The following is a 27151-nucleotide window of genomic DNA, read 5'->3' on the forward strand; positions in this document are numbered from 1 at the left end:
AGCAAGGTACTTATCCATTTTAAATGAAAAACAAAAGGTCAGAGAGCTAACAATAACAGGAATCCCTACATTTATTAGTTATTATCAATGACAACCATTATTCTGAAGACTTTATACATATTAACTCATTTAATCCTCTCACTGCCTTAAAAATAGGTATTTTTCTTTTTTTTTTTTGTGCGACTAGGGTTTGAACTTAAGGCTTCAGACTTGCAAAGCAGGTACTCTATAGTTCATTTTGCTTTACTTATTTTGGATATGGGGTCTTGTGAATTATTTGCTTGGGCTGGACTTCAACTGCAATTCTTCTAATCTCAGCCTCCTAAACAGCTAGGATTACAGGTGTGAGCCACTGGTGCCTGGCAGGTATTTCCTCATGATCTGTTTTATAGAAATGAAAATTTAAGTGTAGAAAGCTATATAATTTGTCCTAATTAACATATTTCCCCCCCAAACCACTCTATTAACCTTTCCACCACTGCCTATGTTAATGATTCCCAAACCAACATTAGAAATAAAGAACGAACTAGCTTCTCTGTATAAAGAAACAATACGCTGGGCTGGGCGGCAGTGGCTCACATCTGTAATCCTATCTACTCAGGAGGCAGAGATCAGGATTGCAGTTTGAAGCCAGCCCCAGGCAAACAGTTTCAGACTCTGTCTCAAAAAAACTCTTCACAAAAAAAAAAAAAAGGGGGGGGCTGGTGGAGTGGCTCAAGGTGAAGCCCTGAATCAAGCCCCAGTACCACTAAAAAAAAAAAGAGAAGAAAGAATACAAAGCCGGGTGCTGGTGGCTCACACCAGGAATCCTAGCTACTTGGTAAGCTTAGATCGGGAGGACTGAGGTCAAGGCCAACTTGGGCAAATAGTTCATGAGACTCCATCTCTAAAATAACCAGAGCAAAATGGACTGGATGTGTGGCTCAAGTGGTAAGAGTGCCTACTTTGCAAGTGCAAAGCCCTGAGTTCAAACCAAGTCCCACTAAAAAAAAAAAAGAAATAAAACATAGTATAGACTTTATGCACAGTCATGATTTCCCTTTTATACATTACCTTTATTAGGCTTTTTTCATCGATTTTGTAGTAGTCTTCAAGTTTTTTTTCAACCAGCTGTGCAAGTTTACTGGCATTATCTAGAGGTTTACTAGAAATGGAAAAAACATTCAAACAATTATCTTTCCTTCAAGACACACTTTATAATATAATAAAGTTGAATTTTAAAATTAACATTTATACTTATTTATAAAATGTTCATAAAACGAAAACTTTTATAAACATGGAAATAATACCAAATATAATCAAATACAATGCTCAAATAATATTAAATATACTGTTCATAATATACCTGGAATTTACAAATGTGAACATTATCATATGTGCTTCAGATTTTTTAATAGGAAGGAAATAAAATATTATATATAGAGTTGCAGTTCCCTTTACTTCCTCTCCCAAATTTTAGTCCTTTTCCCACCCCTACATCAATATCCAAGGCAACCATTATCATGAATTTCATAAGCATTCTTTCAGTAATTTGTACTATTTGTGTGTGTGTGTGAGTTCTATCTATGTTGACTCATATGTCAGATTTATTCTTTTATGGTAATTGTATGGTATTCTATCTACAATTATACTGGATTCGGTATATTCATTCCCCTGAAGATGGCTATTTAAGTCATTCTCAATTTTATACTATTACAGACAACACTGAAGCAAATATGCTTATACATTTATCTCCATGGTCTTGTTTTTCTAGGTATACTACACATAAAAGTACAATTGCTAGTCCACAGGGCAAACACATTTCAACTTTTCTAGATATTACCAAATGGCTCTCCAGAGTAGATGACCAATTATCCACCCCCTACAACAATGTGGTATTTCCCCATATGTTCTCTAACATTTAGTCAATTTTCCAAGATAGACTTTTGCTTAAAATCTTGTATGTCTATGTCTTCTAATATGGGAACATTATACTTTAAATTGTAGTTTATGACTAATGGCTTTAATACGTCTTCCAACCTATGAGAAAAATGTAGCTCATTAACTAGTATAGCAACCTTAAAAATGAGGGGTGTCTCGGGCTGACAGAGTGGCTCAAGTGGTAGAGCATCTGCCTAGCAAGCGAGAGGTCCTGAGTTCAACCCCCAGTATTGCCAAAAAAAAAGAGAGGGGTGTCTCACTGTGTATTAAAGAATGTTTAGGTTTTATACTTTAAAAAATAAAACAGCACCTATAAAGAGTGATTTATTTTTTGCTGTAAAAAGTTCAAAAGGAAATAAGCTCATTTTAGAATTATACTTTAAAGGTCTAGGGCTGGACACAATGGCTAACACTTCTAATCCCAGCTACATGGGAACCCGTAGGTAGGAGGATCTCTGTCCCAGTCCAGAGACTCTATTTGAAAAATAAATAAAGCAAAAAAGGGCTGGGGACATGGTTCAGGTGGTAAAAACCTGTCTAACAAGCACAGGGCCCTAAGTTCAAACACCTGTATAGCCAAAACAAAATTAAAAAAAAAATAAACAAAACTAAAAGTATATGAAGCATAAAGGACTATTCTGTGAGAGAACAGGTAGAATTTTTAAAGCCAGAATTATTTTAGTAACTCAAAACATGTCCTCTGGGAGCTATCAAATTATAAACCGCTTATGTTTATTCACTTCTCTGAGCATAACCAGCCACCAACTCCTGCAGCAGAAGTTTGAACAAAGACTAAACTGCTGCAGCAGGCAAACCACATAACTCAGCCCCACTGCGTCCAGAGTGTAATTAGCACATCACTTATTAAGAAGACTATTTCCAATTCCCAAGGTAAAGAGCTTGTTTAGTAATATCTACTTTCCTCTTTATTTCCTTTTTTTTTTTTTTTTTTGGCAGAAACTCTACCACTTGAGCCATGCCTCCAGTCCAGATTACTTAGTAGTATCTAAATTAAGGATATTCACTATATATTTTTCTAATTAATAGATATTTAAAATGGCTATGTTAACAGTAAACTTAAATTTTTAAATGAATTTGCAATTAAATAATTCAACCAATTAACTGACAAATGCCAATATTCAGATTAAGGGACTTCTCAATGAAAAATCAGTAATATAATAGTACAGTATATTTACTACTACCATTTCTCTTAGTGCCATGCCATTTTCTGAGTGCTTTACAGGTATTAACTCACTTAATTTAATAGTGAGAAAGGCACCATTATCACTCTCATTTCATAGACAAGGAAACTTAAAGGCCAGGATGGTCACACACTGAATAAAAAGCAGAGCCAGAATTAAAACCTAAATTGGGATGGGCATGGTGGCTCAAGCCTATAATCCTAGCTACTCAAGAGGTGGAGGTAAGGAGGATTATGGGTGAAGGCCAGCCTGGGTGGAAAGTTCACAAGATCACCTCTCAGTCAATGGCTGGGCATGGTGGTACACACCAATAATCCTGGCTATGCTAGGAAGCAAAAATAGGAGGATTGCTGTCCAGGCTGACCCAGGCATAAAACAAGACCCTATCTCAAAAATAACTAATGCAAAAAGGGCTGGGGGGGCGTGGCTCCCCCCCAGCAGGTAGAGCACCTGCCTAGCAAATGTGAGGTCTTGCGTTCAAGTCTTAGTACTGCTAAAAAAAAATCTGTCTGGCAACACACAATATTGTGAACAATGTGGATGTCTCTCAGAAAATAATGTTGAATTTTAAAAAAAAGTGATTCCATATACAATAGTTCAAAATCAGGCAAAACTAAACCATAGCTGGAGGTGTGGTACAGTGCCTGCTGGTCAAGCTCAAGGCCCTGAGTTCAAACCTCAGTACCACCAAAAAAAAAAAATGACAAAATTAAACTGTACGTTAGAAGCTGGACAGCAGTTACCTCTGTGGAGGAAAGTGAGTGTCACCTGGAGGGATCATAATGAGGCCCTCTTAAGATGCTGTTAATGCTTGTTTTTGGTTTTTAGCCTGGTAGGGATTAAGAGGGTGCAGTCATTCATTTTGGAATGAAATATCAAGCCATACATATAATTAGTGCACTTTACAGTAAACTTCATTTTCAAAAAAGAAGCAAATTAAACCTGTGAAGTATGAACATTAAACTTAAAAAAAAAAAAAATCCCCAAACCAAGTGCTGGCAGCTAAATAGACAGATAATCCTATCTATTTGGGAAGCTGAGATCAGAAGAATTGATCAAGGCCAGGCAAGGCAAAAAGTTTGAGAGACTTCATCTCCAAAAAAATCAGAGCAAAGTGGACTGAAGGTGAAGCTCAAGCAGTAGAGTGCTTGCTTTTCGAAGCCCTGAGCTAAAACCCAAGTTTCACCAAAAAAAAAAAAAAAAAAAACTATGTCTGTAAATGGTACCAAATTTAGTCTCTGAAATTTAATAACTGAGGTTATTAGTGAAATTGAAATTTAGGCCTTGTACTTTAAATCTCCGATATGGAGAACCTGGTAATTGTACAAGGAAAATACATTTTGTATGCCAATATAAAAAGCACAGAGGCAGTACTTGCCTCCTGACACGTCCAGTACTACTGTTTCTTACCGTTTATATCTTACTCCAGGGTTTTCATCCAAGGCGGCACACACTGTAACTATGTGCTCAGCCATTGCTTCCATCACAGCAACTTTCCCACTGGCATTCCCAGGGTCTGGACTGTAACAGTAATAGAATGCATCTGGCACATCAACAGTGTACACCTATATTGGGCCAAAAAAAGTTAACACTGTTAACCAAGAGACTTGAGTTCAAAACCATGTGAAGAAAAATGCAGCTAGGATTTGAGACATTAAGGAAACAACACTTGGACTAACCATGCTGTTTTCTGAGACTGTCTTTACCTTAATCAAATCTCATGTTCTCTGTCATCTGGATTTCATCTTATATGTTTTCTCATTCTTGTTTCCTGTTCAGTTTACCTATCTTCTTCAATTCTTGTTTCAAGTACAGATTGTACTGTTTGCTTTTCACTACCTGTGCAACAGATGAAGGAATCTGAGGCAGCTGCACTAAAATTAAAATCTAATACCTGGCAGAAAGAAATTCAACAAAGCCAAAATTAGTCTATATATCAAGAGATTAAAAACTTTGGCTTGGATTGCTTTCCTCCAGCCCCTTCTACACGGGAGTCTCTGTTCTTTCTCCTCTTTGCTTTCCTTTCCTAATAAAACTTCTGTCACTTTGAGTCTCAAAAAAAGAAAAAAGATTAAAACTCTTAATCCAGTAGAGAATAACCTAGAAATTTCCCATCATTGATCAATGTTTCAACTCTGTGGCTTAGACTTATGTCATTAAAATAAACACATACTCCCAAAATGACAAGTCACTTTGCCAGACACAAGTCTTACAACAAATATAGTGAAACCTCATAGACACATTCATTGATTTAACTAATAAAAGCATTTACTTCTGTGCAAAGAACTGGGTTAAAAGCTTATTATTATTGTATTATTTGGAGGATACAGAGGCAGTAGTTCCCTAATTTGTATTGAGAGTATCCCATTAAACTAAGTTTTAGATTTATAAAACTAAGGATAGTAATCCCTCTCATCCCAGAATAATACACTGGGTATAGAAGAAGGTAAGTAATAAATATTACAGGTTAAGTAATGAATTGTGAATAAATGTCCTTGCATTTCCTTCCACTCAGAGCCATTCATTTATCTGATCATAACCCATTACCACCACCACCAGCAGCCTGAACATAGACTGAAGTTTAGCATGGCCAATCCAGTCACAGTTGCTGCTCAAAAATTCGGTTGTTGTATTAATTACCAACAAGCACTCTATAAACGAACTGTAATCTTATCATAGTATACTATTCCGCTGTAGTAGATATTATTTGTTCAAAATATTCACTGACCCTCCCTCTACAAGGCTTCTCCCAGGCCTCCTGAATATGATCCACAGCACCACAAATACACACAAAAACAAAGACAAACAACCAAACACACACACTCACAAACCCTACCAAAAAAACCCCTAAAGAACCATTGTATGACTCCAACATCTTCTCTTTTCATTTTGCTATGCCACACTCTCTTCAGCGTCAGTCCCAATACAGAGGACAAAGAACTATAGACAAACCACAATGGACAACAACACAAGTGTTTGTTACAATGCACTGAGATTTGAGGGGTTCTTACAGTCTAAGTGAATCTAAGCCACCTAATTTTCCAATGCACTAAAAAGAATTTAGGGGCTGGTTTGCATTCTTTACTCACATTTCTTCCTAACTCTACCTCTCCTCTTCTCTACTTTCCTCCACCACCATTAAAGCCTGTTTTGGGAAATGCAAATTAAAACCACACTAAGATTCCACCTCACCCCTATTAGAATAGCTGTCATTAGCAACACCACTAACAATAGGTGTTGGTGAGGATGTGGGGAAAAAGGAACCCTCATACACTGCTGGTGGGAATGTAAACTAGTACAACCACTCTAGAAAAAAATTTGGAGGCCACTTAAAAAGCTAAACATAGATCTACCATATGATCCAGCAATATCACTCTTGGGGATATACCCAAAAGACTGTGACACAGGTTACTCCAGAAGCACCTGCACACCCATGTTTATTGCAGCAGTATTCACAATAGCCAAGTTATGGAAACAGCCAAGATGCCCCACTACTGACGAATGAATCAAGAAAATGTGGTAGTTATACACAATGGAATTTTATGCAGCCATGAAGAACAACAAAATGTTATCATTCGCTGGTAAATGGATGGAATTGGAGAACAACATTCTGAGTGAGGTTATCTTGATCCAAAAGACCAAAAATCGTATGTTCTCCCTCATATGTGGACATTAGATCAAGGGCAAACACAACAAGGGGATTGGACTTTGATCACATGATGAGGCGAGAGCACACAAGGGAAGTATAAGGATAGGTAAGACAGCTAAGAAACTAGACAGCATTTGTTGCCCTCAACGCAGAGTAACTAAAGCAGATATTTTGGGGCAACTGAGGCCAATAGAAGGGGACCAGGAACTAGAGAAATGGTTAGTTCAAGAAGAATTAACTTAGAAGGTAACACACATGCACAGGAAATCAATGTGAGTCAACTCCCTGTATAGCTATCCTTATCTCAACCAGCAAAAACCCTTGGTCCTTCCTATTATTGCTTATACTCTCTCTTCAACAAAATTAGAGATAAGGGCAGAATAGCTTCTGCTGGGTAGCGAGTGGGGGAGGATAAGAGAGGGGATGGGGGGGGGAGAAATGATCCAAACATTGTATGCACATATGAATAAAATAAAAATTAAAAAAAAAAGCCCCTTTTGGCTACTTCCACATTCTTTACCTTGTGACTCCACAATTAGCTGCTTAGATACAGACCTACTACCTTATACCTGGTCTTCATGCTGACTATACCTAGCTTAACTCTATCTCTTGTCTACATCATTCTTGGCCGGTTCCTCCCACCCCTATATTCTTGAATGCTTTCCATCCACTTGTCTTAATGTATATGTGACAGCATATCTTACCTAAGCCCTCTAAACAGGAAAGAGAGCTCTTTCTTAAATCTCTTGACGTACATAATCATAAGGAATGAGTCAATTTTCTTCCTCTCCATTTAACTTCTGAATGTGTTAAATGTCTAACTTTACTTCTTTGAGGTACCATCATATCTGACTTTACCCCAATTTCCTCCAACCATCAATTGACTTCTAGGACTTTTCCTTAAAGACTTTGGGACTAGATGCACAGTTTTCTGCACCTTTTTTTTTTTTTTGCCATTATTCTTGGTGGGGACTGGAGCCTCCTAGAATATAGCCCCAATCTATCCAAACAGGGCTTTATGTATTACACCTTTAGTCCTTGTAACCCATATTCCTGCTGTTCCCCTCCACTTTTCTGCTTCTGTCAGTTTGTATTCATATTATTAAAAATGTATTAAAGAACATATGCAGAACTTGGTGGCAGACAGAAAATTCAAGCCTTAATTAATGATATAGTCAGTCTAATTTTTTATTTGTGCTTCTCTCTTCATTATGGAGAATATTTACTTGTGGATTTGATTCAAAATTCACCAAATGCATATATCAAATATGTTTAGAATATGTTTTATTAACAAGCTTATAAAATCAAATTTAAAAGTTCATTATGAACTAAAATTAAAAATTAAAAGTACCTGAGATTCATGTGGAATGAAGGAAATATTTATTTCTTTACATCTTCTTATTGACTTGGAACAAGATGCCTTGATTTTGTTAAAGAGACTATCAGGACAAACTGAGAGGAGAAAAAAAAATTAAAGCATATAACTCCATCAAAATCTTTATTCCTTTTGAAAAGATCATTCTAACATTCAAGACATGTGGCTCAAGTGGTAGAGCACCTGCCTTGTAAGTGCAAAGCCCTGAGTTCAAACCCCAGTACTGTCAAACCCTTCCATATATATATATATACACACACACACCTCTCTCTCTCTCTCTCTCTCTCTCTCTCTCTCTCTATATATATATATATATATATATACATATATACACACACATATATATCTCAGAGACCAAGACTTACTTAACTTAGATAAATGACATTTTGATTTTGAAATGGAATTATATACACAACATAAAACAGAATTGTGTCTTTGGACTTCTCTGTGATTCCTGGGCTGCTTTCTATGTGAACATACAGCTTAGTAAGAGAAGTATGATAGATTTTCTCCTCTAACTTATGCCAAGTGGATGGCTGTTTTATTCAGTGTCCTCCCAAGGCTCTTATTTTTTATAATATAATCAAATACCCAATTGGAACTTTTGATTAAAAATAATTCTTCCTGTCACCAGCATATCATTTAAGGGCGAGCCTTCTATACCAGTTTCTTCCTGGTATACCCCAGTATACCAACAAGAGTAATTGTCTTTTGTTTGTTTATTTATGTGGTACTGGGGATTGAACCCAGGGCCACTTGCTTGCTAGGCAGGAGCTCTACCACACCAGCCACACCCCTAGTCTGTGAATGTCTTTTGAAAATAGTTGGAAATTGTTTCCTTTCATTTTCTTTATTACCATAACATGACTTAGGATAGAATTATATATTTTTAGATTCTTTCTAGCTTAATTATAATAAATGACAAATACATAGTCATCAGTAGTCAAACAGTATTAAAAAAGCAGGTAAGGGCTGAAGCTATGGCTCTAGTGGGAGAACGCCTGCCTGATAAGCATGAAGACCTGAATTTAAACCCCAGTACTGGGGAAAAAAAAAAAGTAGATACTTTAAAATTAATAGGATTTTAAACAATGAGGTAATAACTTAAAGTGATACTTACAGTCAGTGAAGTATATATATGCTGCTTTGTATTTGTTCTCTGATTTACTTGCAAAATCTCGTAAGAAACAATCTACAGACTTAAAAAAAGGTTAGATGTTAATACAGTTTATTAAATACTAATTCAAATATGTTAACTTTGAAATAACTAAGATTAATTTATTTCAGTGATTAAGTGAAATCTTACTGCTGAATGTTCAGTTAGAAATTGATTTTTAAAGATGCTTAGTTCTCTGGCCAGTGATAGCTCATGAGGTAATATGTAACAAGCAGTAAGGTAAAGCAAAAGCAACAGAGGACAGGATCACTGGAAGACAACCAGATCAAGGGATCGAGAGGCCAATATACTAGAAGTTATCATCTACATAAACAATGAAACCATCAAGACTATGACTGGAGAAGGCTTGAACAGAGTTAACAGTGAGCTAGAGGCTAGACTATCAAGGGATTAGAATAAAAGACCCAGAGCTTGGTACGAGACTACTAGAAGGACGAAGAACAGGTAAATGGTTGGTAGCATATACTTCGATGTGGTAGTTTTTAAAAAAAAGACAATCATATGAATTTCTCCTGGACAACCTAGAACTCTATTTGTTAGAGCATATGGATCTGTCCTGCAAATCTCTTACCTCCACTCCCTGCCACACTATTATTCTGACTTTTTTTCTTTGAGATATTCCATTTGGATATCACTAATTCAAATGTCAAGGAGAGGATATTATCCTCTCCTTCAATTAATTAAGAAAATCACAGTTTGCATTTTATAAACAGTTTTAAGTGCTACCCTGGTCTCTCCCTATGTGTGCTGTTCAGGTTGGCATCCTCTTCAAGGAGCTCTATTTTGCTATATATTTTCTTCATTTCACTAACTTCCTCTTCTCTGACAACATGACCCACTTAGCTATGTGGCTGCTTTTCTTTGTCAACTCATTTGAGACTCAGGTTTAGTTTTTGGAATATCCTAAATAGAGTCAGTTCCACAAGAGAAGGAAGAGAAAGAGTTTCTCTCCCAGATGACAAAAACACCACAGCAAAGTAGACAAATCACCAGGGCCTTTCTGAGACATCCAGTTAAATTTCCCCTGGAGTTCACAGATCTATTGTAGCAAACTCTTCCTGAAATCTGTGGCTTTACCATCTTTGTGTGGGAACTCTGACGCTGGTCTCCAGGTGCTCTCCCAGCCTATGAGGATGCAAGCCACACCCCCCATGTTTCTTCACCAGTGCTCCCAAGGACCCTATGCCTTCCCCTGCACACAGAGGCCTGGAGGACTCAGCAGGCAATTGATTCAGGACAGGAAGAGAAACTGGAGTTGGTTGTGGGAGGTAAGAGTCACATTTAGATGCCATCTTCTCTGAATCCTTTGCTCCTTACTCATTTTTATATCCTACTTTTGTCACCTAATATTAAAAGTGAATCCTGAGGTCATTAAAAACTCCTACAAACACTAGGAGTTATTAGGCCTTATTTTTAATGGTCATATAGTCTTTCATACTATTATTCTTCTTAGGAACTTAATTTGATTATTTCCTTATGATAAACTCCAAATATAGAACACTTTAAGAAGATTCTTGAGAAAGGATGGCAAATGATTTTCCAAAATGGCTATATCAATCAATACTCCCATCAACAGTATATGATATTTTCTCCTCCATAACCCACAGATAGCTGGAATAGCTAAAATGTGACACACATACATTCATATGCATGGATATGTATGCAATTTTGTATCTATGTGTATATATGTATGTGTACACACACACACACACACACACACACACACAAAATCCTCCTGCCAATTTGCTAGATGAGAAATGGTGTTTAATTTGCATTTTTTTCAATCATGAATTTTCTCTTACAGAATTATAACATGGATATGTTTTTAAATTCATTAAAACCCACTCTGCACCAGCCGTCAATATGCAGAGATGAAATTGGGAATATCTGTTTTTTTCCTACTATCTGCTAGAGTTAGAAGTGAAATCAAAAATAGAACTGCCAAATTAACATTCTCGGAGGGAATGAACAAGAAGAGGTGCTGGAAAATGCATTCTCACATATTACACTGAGCTATGCCCCAGTCCAAGAACTTATTTTTCAGAGCTCCAAGTACTCACCTTTGATGTTGGAGAGATAAAATAAAGTGCTTTCATTTGTCTGACAGGCTCACGATTCTTATAAATATTCTCCACAACTAACATAAAACAAAAACAGGTTGTTTTACATAATCGAACTTATATACATGAGAGGTGTGGAGAGGGAGGTGGCCCAAATAATGTATACACATCTAAGTAAATGTAAAAACAATAAAATAAAATTTTAAAAATAAATAAAAATAAAATTTAGTTTGTCAAAAAAAAACTTTTTCACTTGAGACAAATTTTAAATCAACTTTATTGTACTTTAATTTTTAATAGTAGAGATAACAGGGAAAAACATTTATATATATTAGGTTTATATTTTGTTTTCATTTGATAAATTTAAAAATCCTGAAAATATTTTTCTTGAGGTTACCTATATTGCTTTATCATGAGAAAAAAAAAAGAAAAATAAGTTACTTCATAGCATACCAGCATAAAAAAGCAATATGCTATGAAGAAACTAAGAAAACACAAGAAAAATTAAAACTCATTATTTCTTAAAAAAAATATTCTATTATAATAATGGCAAATATGGCACCAGTTACACCAGGCTAAGCACTTTACATGAATTATTTATTTGGCTTCATAATGACACTATGACTATTTTAAAAATGAGGAAATTAAGTCTTCAAGGAGTTGAGTAACTTGTTAATCACAAAGATAGAAAGAACAGGCATGCTTCCAATCCAGATCTGTCTGACTCCAGAGCCTAACCTTTTAAGTACTATATTATTATTTAAATTTTTTATTCTTTTAAAAGCACACATGGATATTTACATTTTTCAACATTATCATAGAACTTAGTCAATTCTGCACTGAAATTAAGAAGTTTATGAAATTATGTAATATAAAACAAAGTGAATATAAAACTAATAAGCGGTAATTGTCAAATTAACTATTTAAAGATATATCTATAGATATATCTATATATCTATAGATATATATCTATAGATATATATACTTAAACTTAAGAGAATTATCCTACAAATCAAGAGAACCATCTTCAAGACTCATGTTGGCAAAAGACCTACAGAGAATCAACATTGTAACATCCAAGGGATGTTACTGTTGGACTGGCTCGTTTAAATGTGATGATTTCATTTCTTACTCCTAAATTTACACTAGATATCAAATAAACTTTCCAAGGAAAATTAAAGTTTTTATATAAAAAAATTCTAATTTTACATTCCCATCAATTGCAATTTTACCTTTAAACTATTAAGATTCAGGAACCTAGGTGGCAGAGCACGTGTTTAGCATGCAAAAGGCCCTGGATTCAATCCTTATGTCCCCCTTCCCAAAAACCAAAGACAAAGATTAAGGTTCAATATGTGTTCATTGACTTCTGCTGGTTAATACTCCGAATGCAGTGTACAGTCATCCTATACTATATAGACTATTATGTTTGGTGAATGATGCACATGCTGTAACTCTATAAAATGGAATTTGAGTATCAATAGCAAAAGTGCCATCTCTCGAACCCTCTGAAAAGTGTACATGTAGTAAATGATTTATAAAAAGTCTTCAATAATAACAAAAGAATTATGTAACTCCCAGTCTATTTTTTAAAAGGTTTTCACTTGGGCTGGTGGAGCAGCTCAAGTGGAGAGCACCTGCTAGGAAGCATGAGGCCCTGAGTTCAAACACCAGTACCATCAAAAAAACAAAACAAAACAAAAGGGTTTTTACTGACTTTATCTGCACTGAAGTAGTACCTTTTTTCCTCATCTATTTTTTTTAGTATCAAGACACTGCTAAGTATCATCATAAATGACCATCATAACAAAAGAAAATCTGACCACTAAAATGCTAATGCCAAATCTCATAGAGTAGAGGGGTTCTCAGGAGACCTAATGTGAAACTTGGAGGAAAATAATGATAACTCTAGATAATAACAATAACAATGAAGCCAGATCAAACCTAGGTGATTCTGGAAGACATCAAGAACATTCCTCAGCAGTGTGCTCTATGACACACAGTCCTATGACTTTTCTCCAAAAGGTAATGTAGATTAATATTTTATTAGCACAGTTCTGCCTAAAATGTAGCATCATGTTTTTTTTCAGAATCTGTATTTTTTTATTTTTATACTAGAACTGACCTAAAACTTTTAACTATCTTATTTCTAGGTAATTAAATTTACAAAATCAGCATCACATATTTTTAAATATGTATAAATATGATTTTTATGACATCAACATATATTTAAAAGCAATACGAGAAAACTCCAAAAGCTGGGGATATGGCCCAGTGATAGAGCACTTGCCGATAATGCATGAGGCCCTGGGTTCCATCCTCAGCATTATTGAAAAAAAAAAAACACAAACGATCAAACCATTAAGGCAAAGCTAGTGTTATCAATGCACAAAATTGTTAAATAGAGAGTAAAAAAACTTAAAAGACTCTCAATAAAGCAAATGACTTCTTCTTAGTTAAGGACAATTATTAGTCCCAACTTGAGGGGGAAGGGACTGACTTGCAGAGGTTACTCTGAAGATTCACGGAGCAAAGAATGTCAAATCCATTATGGCTAGAGTTGTAAGAAAACATAATCTCCTCAAAACACAATTGCTAACTAAAATTTCTTAATAATTCAAACCTTCCCAATAAGATAAGTATTTATGAGAATTAGTAACACTTACCAGTTATGCCCTCTTCTAGAAGATCTGTCATTTTGCAACAGGAGGCCAAAAGCTTAGTGGTAAATTCATCTAAAAGCATTATCTTAAAACACATACAAATTGGGAAACAATGTAAGAATCTGATTGCCAAAAATTTACAAAGATAGAAGTTTGGCCCTTAAATCTACTCAAACTTATTGTTCATTTATAACATAAAGTAAAACAGCAGGACAGTAGGCAAAATGATCTCAACTCATCTTTTGGCTTGTGATATCTGGAGATTTTCTCAATTGACATACATATGGTTACATATATATATATATATATATATATATATATATTAGGGAAACAGAAACATTTCTACTTTGAAGAAGAACTTATTCATTTATAATACATCTCGTGTTTATAAAATTTTCTTAAAATTATAATTTGCCACTTAGAAAATAATTATTGTGCTCACTAAATTATTACAACCATCATACGAGTTACTGCCATCCCCATTTTATTTATTTTATTCATGAGAAGAATTTATGCATCTACCTGTGGTCAAAATAAGGGGAGAGGAACCTGAGGGAATTCTCCAGAATTCTGAGTTCCTTAAGGAACAATTCAGACTTGTGTCAATAATTGCATTTTCACCCACAAATGTTTACCTTTCTTCATTATTGAGTGCCTGATATGTGTCAAGCACTGTGCTGTGTTGGGAATATTTAACAAGTAGGTAAGCAAGCAAATATAGCACAGCATTCTATTTTAAGTACTAGATTAGAGAAAATACTAGAGTCTTTGGAGGATGGGGTCAGAGAACAGCAAAAAGGAAGCAAAGCACCAGCTGAGATGAGAATAGGAGTTTGGATTGAGGTGAGGAAATAGGCAACTAATCAGAATTTGCAAAGCCTTAGAGTTAAGAGAAAGCCAAGCCTTTTATTTACATATTTATTTATTATTTTTGGTAATATAGGAATTGAATCCAAGCCCTTCTGCATGCTAAGCACATGCTATTCCACTAATAAATACTCCCATCTGCAGACAAGAAAACAGGCAGAGAAAGACCATTTAACTTGCCCAAGGAGCCACAGCTATTAAGTGAAGTTAGTATTTGAATGCAAATAGTATGGTTCCAGATCCTACACGCTTATAAGTATTCTTAAGTCCTCAATAAAAGAGCAAAGTATGCAAATTCTACCTTCCATTCGCCTTCTTTCTTGCAGTCATCAAACACTGTTGTTTTTATCTCTGTTTAAAAGAAAGAAATTATTTAGTAATCTAAATCAACAGTTAGCAATAAACTACTCAAAATGTCCAATGGCTGAAAAATGTTCCAATTTGAAAATTTGTTAAACTACATAAAAAGCATATACAATTGTTAAACCCCAAGTAAAAATACAAGTATATTTAAGCCTAATTTGTACAGTACATTTAAACTATAATATATTTTTAAACTTTGAGATATAAGTATTATAAAAAAGGGCTAATTCATTTAAGTGTATGAATACATCTGGAGAATATTTCTGAAAGCATTATCTGATTTAGTTTTTCCTATTCTACTTAAATTCAAAGTAAACAGATGAAAACAAAAAACTCACAGGAAGACTTCAGCTCATTGCTGTTACATTTGACAATCAAATCTGCATAAGCATTTTTTATCCTGATTTATATTGTTTTTCAACAAATACATATCACTCATTAGGATATAGTCAGTGTTGATTTATAATCAACAAGTATTATTACATTCTTTGCAATGATTTTCAAAATATATACAGTTTAAAAATTAGTTCGATGACTTGTAAAACATTTCCCTTTCATATTCAAGAATACACACAGAGCCAGGCACTGGTGGCTCATGCCTGTAATTCTAGCTACTCAGGAGGCAGAGATCATAAGGACTGAGGTGAAGCCAGCCTGGGCAAATAGTTCATAAGGCCCTGTCTCAAAAATACCCAACACAAAAAACAGATTGATAGAGTAGCTCAAGTGGTAGAATGCACATCTAGCAGGTATGAGGCCCTAAGTTCAAACCCCAGTACTGCCAAAACAAACAAAAAAAGATCTGGAAGCTTTTACTGTAATTGGGAAGATTAGGTTATCAAGTTAGATAAAATTATTATTAAAATTAATTTTAGCTGTTTCCTTTTTACTTTGTTTTTAATATGGCTACTGGTAAATTTTAAATTATGTGGCTGGCATTACTTTGGGGGCAGTAGAAGAGACTGAAGTCAGGGCCTCCCTCTTTGAGCCACAGCCCTAATCCCTGTATTACATTTCTACTGGATAGTAAGTACTGTCTAAGAATCAAAAGATACCTATCTAGTCACAGTGTCAGCATCTTAAAAATAACTAGTTTCTGAATGAAACTAGTGATTTGGTCACATATAAGTTGTTTAAAGTAAAAGGAAATCTCAGCAACTAATATTACAGAACTTACAAGGTATTTCCTCCAAATACTAATGAAAATTATTTGACTTTATATCCATTTCTCCGACATCCTAAATATGCATATACCAAGGCTCATTTAATTTTTTTACTTTTGTCCTGTCTCCTCTGCATTCTTCCTTAGATACTATGCTCACTTAACAGATCAGTTCTTCAGTTTGTAACAGCCTTACAGCCATGTCTCTGGACTTCATTCAACTATACAACTCAGGTGTAAGCACTTACATGTCTCAATTTGAGATTGCACTTTCCTAAAAACTGCTCTAGGCTTCATTTCTGTAAGTTTTATTGTCATTTCTTAGTCACGGCCTTTGACTAGATCCTCCTTCCCTCATATGCAATCGCTGTGCAGTACTGATCGCTCTTTCTGGTGCCTGGCCATTATTTTTTTACTGCCACGTCACCAGCACACTTTGACTCCATCATTTCTCACTGCAGTACTGCAACAGACTCCTACCTAGATTTGCTGCTCTCTACCTCCACCCCCTTCGCCTTTTCAACTCTTTTTTCACACTGCTGTCAGTCAATTTCCTGATACACAATCCTTAGTTTCCATCAATAGCCCACTGAAAAGTCCCTCAAATGCCCACTCTTGCCCATAGAATAAAATTTAAACCCTTCAACATCCTTCACTGACTGGCTTCTACTTCATCTCTAAACCAATCTTCCACCAGTCCAAATGTTACTCAAATAATGACCTGCTAATGCCAACTATCCTATCTTTGTTTATTTTGTTTTTCTGACATGCAAAAAGAAATATATTTAAAACTGCAATGCCAAAGAAGAAGTGAAAACACGTAGAGAAATGAGAGTAAAACTATCACAGTGCACATGAGCAATGCTAAAGTGTGTTCACACAACTACCTCAAATCACAGAAAAACTGTTGATAGGTTTGATAGTAACAGCGCACTAGAAACTAATTTGTCTGGAAAATAGGAAATAATTTATGAACAATGGAGTTTTAAAGGGAATTAGCAAATAAAAAGCGAAACTATGTAGAAATCATAATCAAGGAAATAAGAAGAAAAAATTGCCAGTCTTAAAAGATAAACTCAGTGTTGACCTCGAGAAGGTACCCTTTGTCTTCTTGTTATCTGCTCTGTCTCATCTAAATCTATGGCACCCATGACCCCATATGCTGTGGCCTAAATCCTGATCTCTTCAGCTTTTTCTGAGATTTATACCTCTGTATCTCCAACTGCCTACCAGAAACTTTGATTTGCACTTGGAACTCACCATGTTCCAGCCCAAAACTTTTCCCCCTCTATACCTGTTCCTTCTCTTGTCCCTTCATCAATAAACAGGACCACTACTAGCTTGTCTGCTCAACTGGAATCTCAATGCCGAAGATGACTCCTGCCTACCTTAAATCCTATTCAACTTGTCTCCTAAGTCTCTCCTGTTCTCATCTATCTTCTCTTTTCCTCCTTCAGCTTGTCTCCTGGACCAACATAATATTACCTAACGACCAGTCTCTTTGCCTCCTACTCCAATTTATTTCCCAAGGGCACACCCCTTTGCCTCTATGATTTTTTGTTTTAATAATCAAATTATTACAAAAGGGGAATCTGCACATACATGTTTTTCTGTCACTGCTTTTTCACTAAATATGAATCATGGATATACTCCATAGAGGGCATAAACATATTATTCTTTTTAATAGTTACAGAAAATTCCTTAATATAGGCACACTATAATTTATTCAACTCTTCTCTTAAATGCCATTAATGTCATTTAATTTCCAACTTCGCCACTATAATGTTGCCATAAGAATCCCTAAACATATATGTGTATTTACTACTACTTTTATTTCTGAAGTGGAGAGGCTCACAGTGAGACTGCTGGCATCACACTTTAATAAAAACTGCAGAAGCCTTTCAAAAGGCTGTTACAATTCACAATTCCATCAATAAGCTTCCCAACTACTGCATGTCATCAATTAACCTAATTCTGTCAAATCTGCATTTATCAAGTCAAAAAGCAGTCAACAGAATGATCTAATCTGCAAATTTCCTGTGGATATCCTTTACACTTTTTCTATTGAGTCATTAGCTTTTTCCAATCACTTTGCAGGCATTCTCTAATACAGTCATTTTGTCTTACGTGTGTGGGTATTTTCTTCAACTTTATAGTTTAGATCTTGGTTTTGTTCATGGTATCTTCTACCATACATGATTTTACAATTTTTATATAACAAAATCTTTTCTTTTACAGCATTTGGATAAGGTCACCAGTTAACCTTTCCAAAAGTCTAATCCATATTATCTGACATTTTCTCCACATTTTATTATTTTACTTTTACATTTTAGATTTTTAATGTATAGACTTTATTTTAAATTCACTGAAGCTGGACTAAGAACATGCTTACAGTAAAACAGAAGCAAGGACTGAGGACAAGAAAACAGATGTCAGAGCAAAAAGCCTTGGAGACAATATGTAAAATGTCCTGAAGCAAGGGAAATCTAATACAAATATTTATGTCTCAAACAAAATGTAAAATATGGCACAAAAGAAAACTAAGTATGCAAACAGAAACAGAGAAAAGGTAATAAATTAAAGATCTAAAGAAATGGAATTAAGGGGATTTAAGCTGGGGGGAGTGCAGTTGAAGCTGAGAGTAGCAGCACACTCCTGCAATCCCAGCTACTGGGAAGGTGGACATAGGAGGACTGTGGCTTGAGATTAGCCTAGGCAAAACTGTGAGATCCTAGCTGAAAAACAAACTAAAAAGGCAAAAAGGCTGGGGTGTGGTTCAAGTGGTAGAATGTAAGCATCAGGACCTTCAGAACCACTAAAAACAAAAAAAATGTAGTCTGAACTTCTCATTGTGTAAGTTAGGAAACTGAAGCATAACTTGTATAGCCAAGTCTTCCCAACTACAGTACAATGTGAAGAAATAATAAAACAAGGCTTTTACAAATAATGCATGATGGCAGAGTGTTTGAAACTCAAATAGCCAAAAGCAAAAAAGTCAATCAATCTGTATGCCTTAAGTGAATTTACATTCTTGGTTTTCTGAGAATGTTACTAAATTTTAATTATGACTCCAATAGATTCTGCCTACCTCTGTCCCAAGTTATTCAATGTACAGATAAAAATCTTTATAAAGGCAAACCCAGAGGCCTGGGGCAGGAAGCAAAAGCAAAAATCCTGAGTCACTTAAATAAAAACAGATTGAACCTGCATGGAAAAAACCACTCAAGGCTTTTAAGGTACAATGTTATAATGTTCAAAACTGTATTAAAGTAGAACATATGGAAACTGAAGGCTACTACAAGAACTACATTCATACAAAGGGTGGGCAGGGGGGTGTCGTACAGTGGTTGCCTATCCACGTGTAAGGAACTGGGTTTGGTCCCCGGTTCTGGAAAAATTGTTTGTTTTCCTTTTTTGATGGTACAAGGGTTTGAACTCAGGGCCTCAAGTTTGCTAGGCAGGCATTCTACCACTTGAGCCATTCTACCAGCCCTTTTTGCTCTGGTTATTATTATTTGTTGTTGAACTGAGGTTTAAACATAGGTTTTTGCACCTGCAAAGAAGGCACTCTACCACTTGAGCTATACCTCCAGTTCATTTTGGAGATGGGGTTTCTAGAATTATTTGCCTGGATCAAACCATGATCCTCCTAACCTCAGCCTCCCAAATAGCTAAGCATGGGCCACCAGTACCCAGCTGCTCTGATTTATTTTTGAGAATTTCAACTTATGTCAGAGCAAGCCTGGACTGTGATCTTTTCTGTACCTCCCCGGGTAGCTGGGGATGACAGGCATGCACCATAGCACCCAGACATTGGTTGAGATGGGGTCTTATGAAGTTTTTGCCCAAGTTGGCCTTGAACTGCAATCCTTCCAATCCTTCAGCTTCCCTAGTAGCTAGGATTACAGGCTTGAGCTACAGTGCCTAACACAAAGCAAGTTCATAGGAAAATACAGTCATAAATAACAAAAAAGCCATACATTCAGAACAAATACAATTTTTTCTTGTATTTTCAATCTATAATTGGTTAAATCCATGTATGTAGAACCTAATTAAAATATCTGCAGGGTTCTCTCTTAAACATAAGGGTACAAAAATAAAAAAGAAAAGACACTATTATAAAACTTATTTGACGATGTGAGTCAGAACGGTGGTTACTCGGGGAGAGGAGGGGGTTTGAACTGGGAAGAGTCATGGGGTACTGCTTGGAAACATTCTACGGCTTAATGCAGGTGACAGTTACATGGGTAAAAAATGCTGTAAATGAACACTTAGCGTTATCGCACTTTACCATTATACTTAATTAAATTTTAAGGGTCATTTCCCTTCAAATAGGAACAAGCAGATAGCTTCCTTTTGGCATTGTTTCATAGTGTGAAAAACGCTGGTGACTGCGATTTGAGAATTGTGTGTGTGTGGCGGGGGTATCATCTTCAGCAGTTCTGCATTGCCCAGAGATAGTAAACTATTTTGTGGTGTTCGAAACCCTTCATAACTGACTCCAGTCTCCCTTTTGTCTACATCTCCCTATTCTTTGCACCAAATAACCTGCACTCATTCCAAAAAAAGTGTTCATTCTTTTTGTTGTTATTCCCCCTTCTATAAGCAACCACACATTTTGTCACTTTCAGGGTGTGGTCCAGACTTCCCCTTGCCTGGTTAAAACACTAGCATTTTTCAAGAAGGATCTTAAATGCTACCCCTTCTTCTGAGTTCAACCTGACCCACTCCCAGACAGGAAATAATTCCTTTTTCCTCTCTTCCACAATAAAACTTTATTTATAAAAATTTATTTCATAAATCAAAATAATCATGTTTATTCTTAGTATACTTGTTTATTTTCTATTATTCCCCTCTTCAATGCAAGCTTGAAGAGGGCTGTTGTATTCCTACAGGAATTCAACCATACTTACTGAATAAATGGGGTACCTTATGTGGCAAAAAATAGGGAAAATTATAAAACGGAGTCATTTTATTTTTAAAAAGCATTGTTACCCATCATATTCGCTAGGGCTTATTAGGATTTAAAGCCCTACCAAACACAAGAGTCAATCTGCCTTCAAGAAGCTTATCAAGACACTCCAACCAGAAGGAAGTGCCACCCAAGAGTAAACTAAATGCTATGGAAACATAAGAGGTGGGGAAAAATGAGAAGCCGCTATGGAAGTAGTAGCCCATGTGAGCTGAGACTTGCTGGCGGGCTAAAATTCGGATAGGTAAAAAGTTAGGGAAAAGGAAGTATTCAAGTCAGATGAATGGGCCATCAAGATAAGATATGGATCACTTACTAGCTGTGTGGGAAAAAAAAAAAGAAAGATAAGATATGGAGGTAAAAGATTTCAAGAAGAGTAAACAGTACAGAACTTTTGGGGGGGAGAAATCAAAGATTATCCAAATGGAAGTAATTAAAAATAACAAGGTAGACTGGGGGCAGGTTTTAAAACTTCAAAAGGAGACTGTTTGAAATGAACTTTGGCCATTTGAATTTCTTCTTTTGAGAAATTTCTGTTTAGTTCACTTGCCCATTTCTTTATTGGTTCATTAGTTTTGGGAGAATTTAGTTTTTTAAGTTCCCTATATATTCTGGTTATCGTCCTTTGTCTGATGTATAGCTGGCAAATATTTTCTCCCACTCTGTGGGTGTTCTCTTCAGTTTAGAGACCATTTCTTTTGATGAACAGAAGCTTTTTAGCTTTATGAGGTCCCATTTATCTACGCTACCTCTTAGTTGCTGTGCTGCTGGGGTTTCCTTGAGAAAGTTCTTACCTATACCTACTAACTCCAGAGTATTTCCTACTCTTTCCTGTATCAACTTTAGAGTTTGTGGTCTGATATTAAGATCCTTGATCCATTTTGAGTTAATCTTGGTATAGGGTGATATACATGGATCTAGTTTCAGTTTTTTGCAGACTGCTAACCAGTTTTCCCAGCAGTTTTTGTTGAAGAGGCTGCTATTTCTCCATCGTATATTTTTAGCTCCTTTGTCAAAGACAAGTTGGTTATAGTTGTGTGGCTTCATATCTGGGTCCTCTATTCTGTTCCACTGGTCCCACCCCTGTTAGAATAGCCATCATCAGCAACACCACCAACAACAGGTGTTGGCGAGGATGTGGGGGAAAAAGGAACCCTCTTACACTGTTGGTGGGAATGTAAACTAGTACAACCACTCTGGAAAAAAATTTGGAGGCTACTTAAAAAACTAGACATCGATCTACCATTTGATCCAGCAATACCACTCTTGGGGATATACCCAAAAGACTGTGACACAGGTTACTCCAGAGGCACCTGCACACCCATGTTTATTGCGGCATTATTCACAATAGCCAAGTTATGGAAACAGCCAAGATGCCCCAGCACTGACGAATGGATTAAGAAAATGTGGTATCTATACACAATGGAATTTTATGCAGCCATGAAGAAGAACGAAATGTTATCATACGCTGGTAAATGGATGGAATTGGAGAACATCATTCTGAGTGAGGTTAGCCTGGCCCAAAAGACCAAACATCGTATGTTCTCCCTCATATGTGGACATTAGATCAAGGGCAAACACAACAATGGGACTGGACTTAGAGCGCATGATAAAAGCAAGAGCACGCAAGGGAGGGGTGAGGATAGGTAAGACACCTAAAAAATTAGCTAGCATTTGTTGCCCTTAACGCAGAGAAACTAAAGCAGATACCTTAAAAGCAACTGAGGCCAACAGGAAAAGGGGACCAGGAACTAGAGAAAAGGTTAAATCAAAAAGAATTAACCTAGAAGGTAACACACACACACAGGAAATCAATGTGAGTCAACTCCCTGTATAGCTATCCTTATCTCAACCAGCAAAAACCCTTGTTCCTTCCTATTATTGCTTATACTCTCTCTACAACAAAATTAGAAATAAGGGCAAAATAGTTTCTGCTGGGTATTGAGGGGGTGGGGGGGAGAGGGAGGGGGCTGAATGGGTGGTAAGGGAGGGGGTGGGGGCAGGGGGGAGAAATGACCCAAGCCTTATATGCACATGTGAATAATAAAAGAAAAAAATAAATAAATAAATAAAAATGAAATGAACTTTGGGCAATGGGAGATGGTCTCTGCAGGTCCTCTTTAAGCAAGAGAACCACACGGTTATAATGCAGTACTATTCCAGGAAATTATCCTGCAGCTACTTGCTAGATGGACTGGAATGAGAAAAAGGAAGAGCTTAGAGGCCTAGTTAAGAGGCTAATACAATAGATTGGGCGTAAAATAACACTTATATACTATGTTAGTCACACAAAGGTCAAACATCAACTCTACAGTCAAAAAGACCTAGATGTAAGGCAGGGGTTAGTGGCTCACACCAGTAATCCTAGCTACTCAGGAGGATCCTGATTTGAAGCCAGGACAGGCAGTTTGTGAGACTCTATCTCAAAAAAAACTCATTACCAAAAAGGACTGGTGGAGTGGCTCAAGGTGTAGGCCCTGAGTTCAAGTCCCACTACCCCCCCCAAAAAAAAAGAACTGGGTGTAAATCCTAGGTCTAGATTTAATAGAGGTTGTCAGAGTTTATTTTAATAGCATTATCGAGAAGTAATTTGCACACCACATAATTCACCTAAAGTGTACAATTCAATGGTTTTCACTATATTCACAAATCCATGCACCCATTGCCATATTAGCACAATTGTTTCGACAATCTCTTTATTACTCCAAAAAGAAACCCCACTCCTCCAATCTCCCTATCTCTCCAGATATACACCCACTTAATCCACTGTCTCTGTATGCTTATTTTGGACATTTCATATAAATGGAGTCATGTAATGTGGTCTTTTGTGACTGGCTTCTTTTGCTTAGTATGTTTTTCAGACTCGGTAATGTAAAATGAATCAGTATTTCATTTCTTTTTATTGCCTTTATCCACTCATCAGTGTGGGGATGTTTAAGTTTCTAGTTTTGGCTAAATGAATAAGGCTGCTACACTAACAACTGTATCAATTTCAGTATGTGAACTAGAGATATGAATTCTCATGAAGTTAATCTATGCCAAGTATGTGCCTGGCACAGAGTAAATGTTTAAGAAATAGTGCCATTCTATTCCCACACCTTCTGGGTAAGTTAAAGGTTCTTAGTTATTTAGCTTTCAGTCCTCACCTAGCAAAATCTTTTCCCCAAATGTATGATTCTCCTACCTCTTGGGAGTTTCCTTCAACACTTCTTTCGGATTCATTTTTGCTAACTGACTTCGAAGGCTCCCTCTTCTCTCTATATATGCTTTATGCAATAAATATTGAACAGCTATTGTCTTTTGGTAGTTTCTATTTCCACAAAGTTTCATAGAACTATTTTACAACCTTACAACTTTTCCCACCCATTCAGCCTGTCTTTATCTTACGTTCCACCTGAATAGCCTGGTGTTATTTGTACACTCTTCCTCTTGCCTAGTTTCCCCACTATCAAGGCCATTACTATCATTAATTTTTTTATCATAAATGCTGATGAAAAGCACCATGTGTAACTTGGAAATCATTTACACAATTAGCTACCCATTTTCATTTCAATGCAAAAATGCTACTGTGATTTTAAACATCCACCCAGATCCTACAAGTCAACTATGTTAATCTTGAAATACAAAATGCCAACCTTAAAAATTAACGAATATTTAAAAAGACAATTCCATCCTTTTTCTTAAGCACCATCCCAGTTACAGATTTGGATTCTCTTTTTTATACAAGGAACTCTACAACTCCTAGAATTCTGATAATCAAATAAATTTCTGTTCCTTGCTCAACAAGCTGGAGTAAGAAACACTAATTAGGTGTTACTCTTTCTCTCTGGGCAATAATCACTTTGAACACAGTCATGCCAAACAACGATGGTTCTTCCTGTTTGGTGGTTTCATCCCTTCTCTAACCTGCCCGGCCTAGGTCTAAAGTGGCAGGACACCAGTAACCCCACAAGTAGTGGGGTCCTAACAGCAGGCAGGGGCTCGAGAATGTATAGCAAAAAGCAAAGCAGCAGGTTGGTCTGGGCTGTGCAGGGAGTTGACATTGTCAGAGAACTGATGAGACCGACGGTCCCTTCCCCAGAACTTCGCAGCAAGTAGGCTCCTCGAGGAATAGCAGAAAAGGGGTCTGTCCAACAGTGGAGTCTTTTGAAAAACACGGTGAAGTCCTAAAACTAACATGAATCAGGAGAAAAAGCAGCCTCGGGAAGCTCAAGTGTGGGAGGAGGGGGCGGGATCTCGAGCACAGAGCCCGGATTGTCCCGGGCGGGGAGACGTCCCCGACTGACAGGGCTCGGGACGCGCGCGGGAGCCGCGGGGTGGGGGGTGGGGTGGACAGGACGACCCCGGGTGGCTTCGCCCGGTTGACCCGTGTCCGACATCGGCTATAAGGCTCCGTCGTACCGCACCCCACCCATCCCCGACGCTGGCCAGAAACGGGGTTCCACGGGCGAGCAGGAAGAAGACGCGAGCTCCAAAGCAACAAGTGTCGGAGGCTGCACCCCAGCAGGCTGCAGGGTTAGGGCAGGAAAACAAGGCCCGGAGTGGCCTCCCCTCGCTCAGCCCCCCACCCCACCGCACTCACTCTGCCACACGACACTCTTCAGGCCCCGCTCGGTCACCGGCGGCGCCATCTTCCCGAGACTGTGGAGCAGCAGCCACCGCCCCCCACTCCCAGCCTACTTTGGCCCTGGAAGTCGCGCTCGCGGAGACCCCGCCCCTTGCTGCGGGGACCGCGCCCTCTGGTGACGTCACGCGTGTCAACAGGAGGATTTCCGCCCACGCCTGAACGGAGACTGCGCAGTGTGGGCGGAATGCCGTGCAGCGGGCTGGCGCCCTCCAGCGGGAGGCTGCTGCAATGGGAAGTTCGACGTCCTGTGGCTAAGAAAAGCAAAGATGATGAATTGCACATGCTTAAAAAAAGGGGCACTTTGCAAAAAAAAAAATGCTTCACTTCGCAAAGCGACTCACTAGACCACACAGAAGCCATCTCGACTATCAAATGGAAAATGTACTTTCCCCTGAAAGTTTATTTTATTCATTTTTCAAGGACACAATAATACTGAGGCCAATAGGAAAAGGGGAACAGGAACTAGAGAAAAGGTGAGATCAAAAAGAATTAACCTAGAAGGTAACACACACACACAGGAAATCAATGTGAGTCAATGCCCTGTATAGCTATCCTTATCTCAACCAGCAAAACCCCTTGTTCCTTCCTAGTATTGCTTATACTCTCTCTACAACAAAATTAGAAATAAGGGCAAAATAGTTTCTGCTGGGTATTGAGGGGGTGGAGGGGAGAGGGAGGGGGCGGAGTGGGTGGTAAGGGAGGGGGTGGGGGCAGGGGGGAGAAGTGACCCAAGCCTTGTATGCACATATGAATAATAAAATAAAAAAAAATCACACACACAAAAAAAGACACAATAATTATGTAGAACTATGAGGTGACCTCCAGTGTGCATAGACCTGTGCTGCACTTTCAGAAATCCACATGAGAGACCCACTTCTTCCCCTGAAGAATTTACAGTTTAAACAGCACAATTTCTGGCATGCTAAATGTAGTCAAAATTTGGCTGAAAAAATGAATGCTTTAAGGATACAGTAGAAATAAAATGAAATCATTTATTTCACAAATTTGTGCAACAAATGTATGGGAGAGGCTATCAGTGCTTTAGGATCCAAACTTATTGTTGGAAGCCGATTAATAAATAAGAGGTTATTTGAGCTCAGACTTTGGAAGTTTA

At 37.2% G+C, this 27151-nt stretch overlaps 1 protein-coding gene across 1 annotated transcript in view; it reads right to left on the reverse strand.

Annotated features, from left to right (window-relative positions):
- Nucleotides 1-26148, reverse strand: part of Stxbp3 (syntaxin binding protein 3) — a 51607-nt gene extending 25459 nt beyond the window's left edge. Inside the window, exons 1-8 of the mRNA XM_020161381.2 lie at nt 25993-26148; nt 15215-15264; nt 14050-14131; nt 11384-11460; nt 9267-9345; nt 8123-8223; nt 4533-4687; nt 1054-1144 (exon numbers count right to left, since the gene is read on the reverse strand). Coding sequence (XP_020016970.1) covers nt 1054-1144; nt 4533-4687; nt 8123-8223; nt 9267-9345; nt 11384-11460; nt 14050-14131; nt 15215-15264; nt 25993-26041 — 684 coding nt within the window. The 5' untranslated portion in view covers nt 26042-26148. The remainder of the gene's footprint in view (nt 1-1053; nt 1145-4532; nt 4688-8122; nt 8224-9266; nt 9346-11383; nt 11461-14049; nt 14132-15214; nt 15265-25992) is intronic.
- Between the last annotated feature and the right edge of the window lie 1003 nt (nt 26149-27151).

The sequence above is a fragment of the Castor canadensis genome, chromosome 12, assembly GCF_047511655.1.
Source record: "Castor canadensis chromosome 12, mCasCan1.hap1v2, whole genome shotgun sequence".
In the NCBI taxonomy this organism is placed as follows: domain Eukaryota; kingdom Metazoa; phylum Chordata; class Mammalia; order Rodentia; family Castoridae; genus Castor; species Castor canadensis.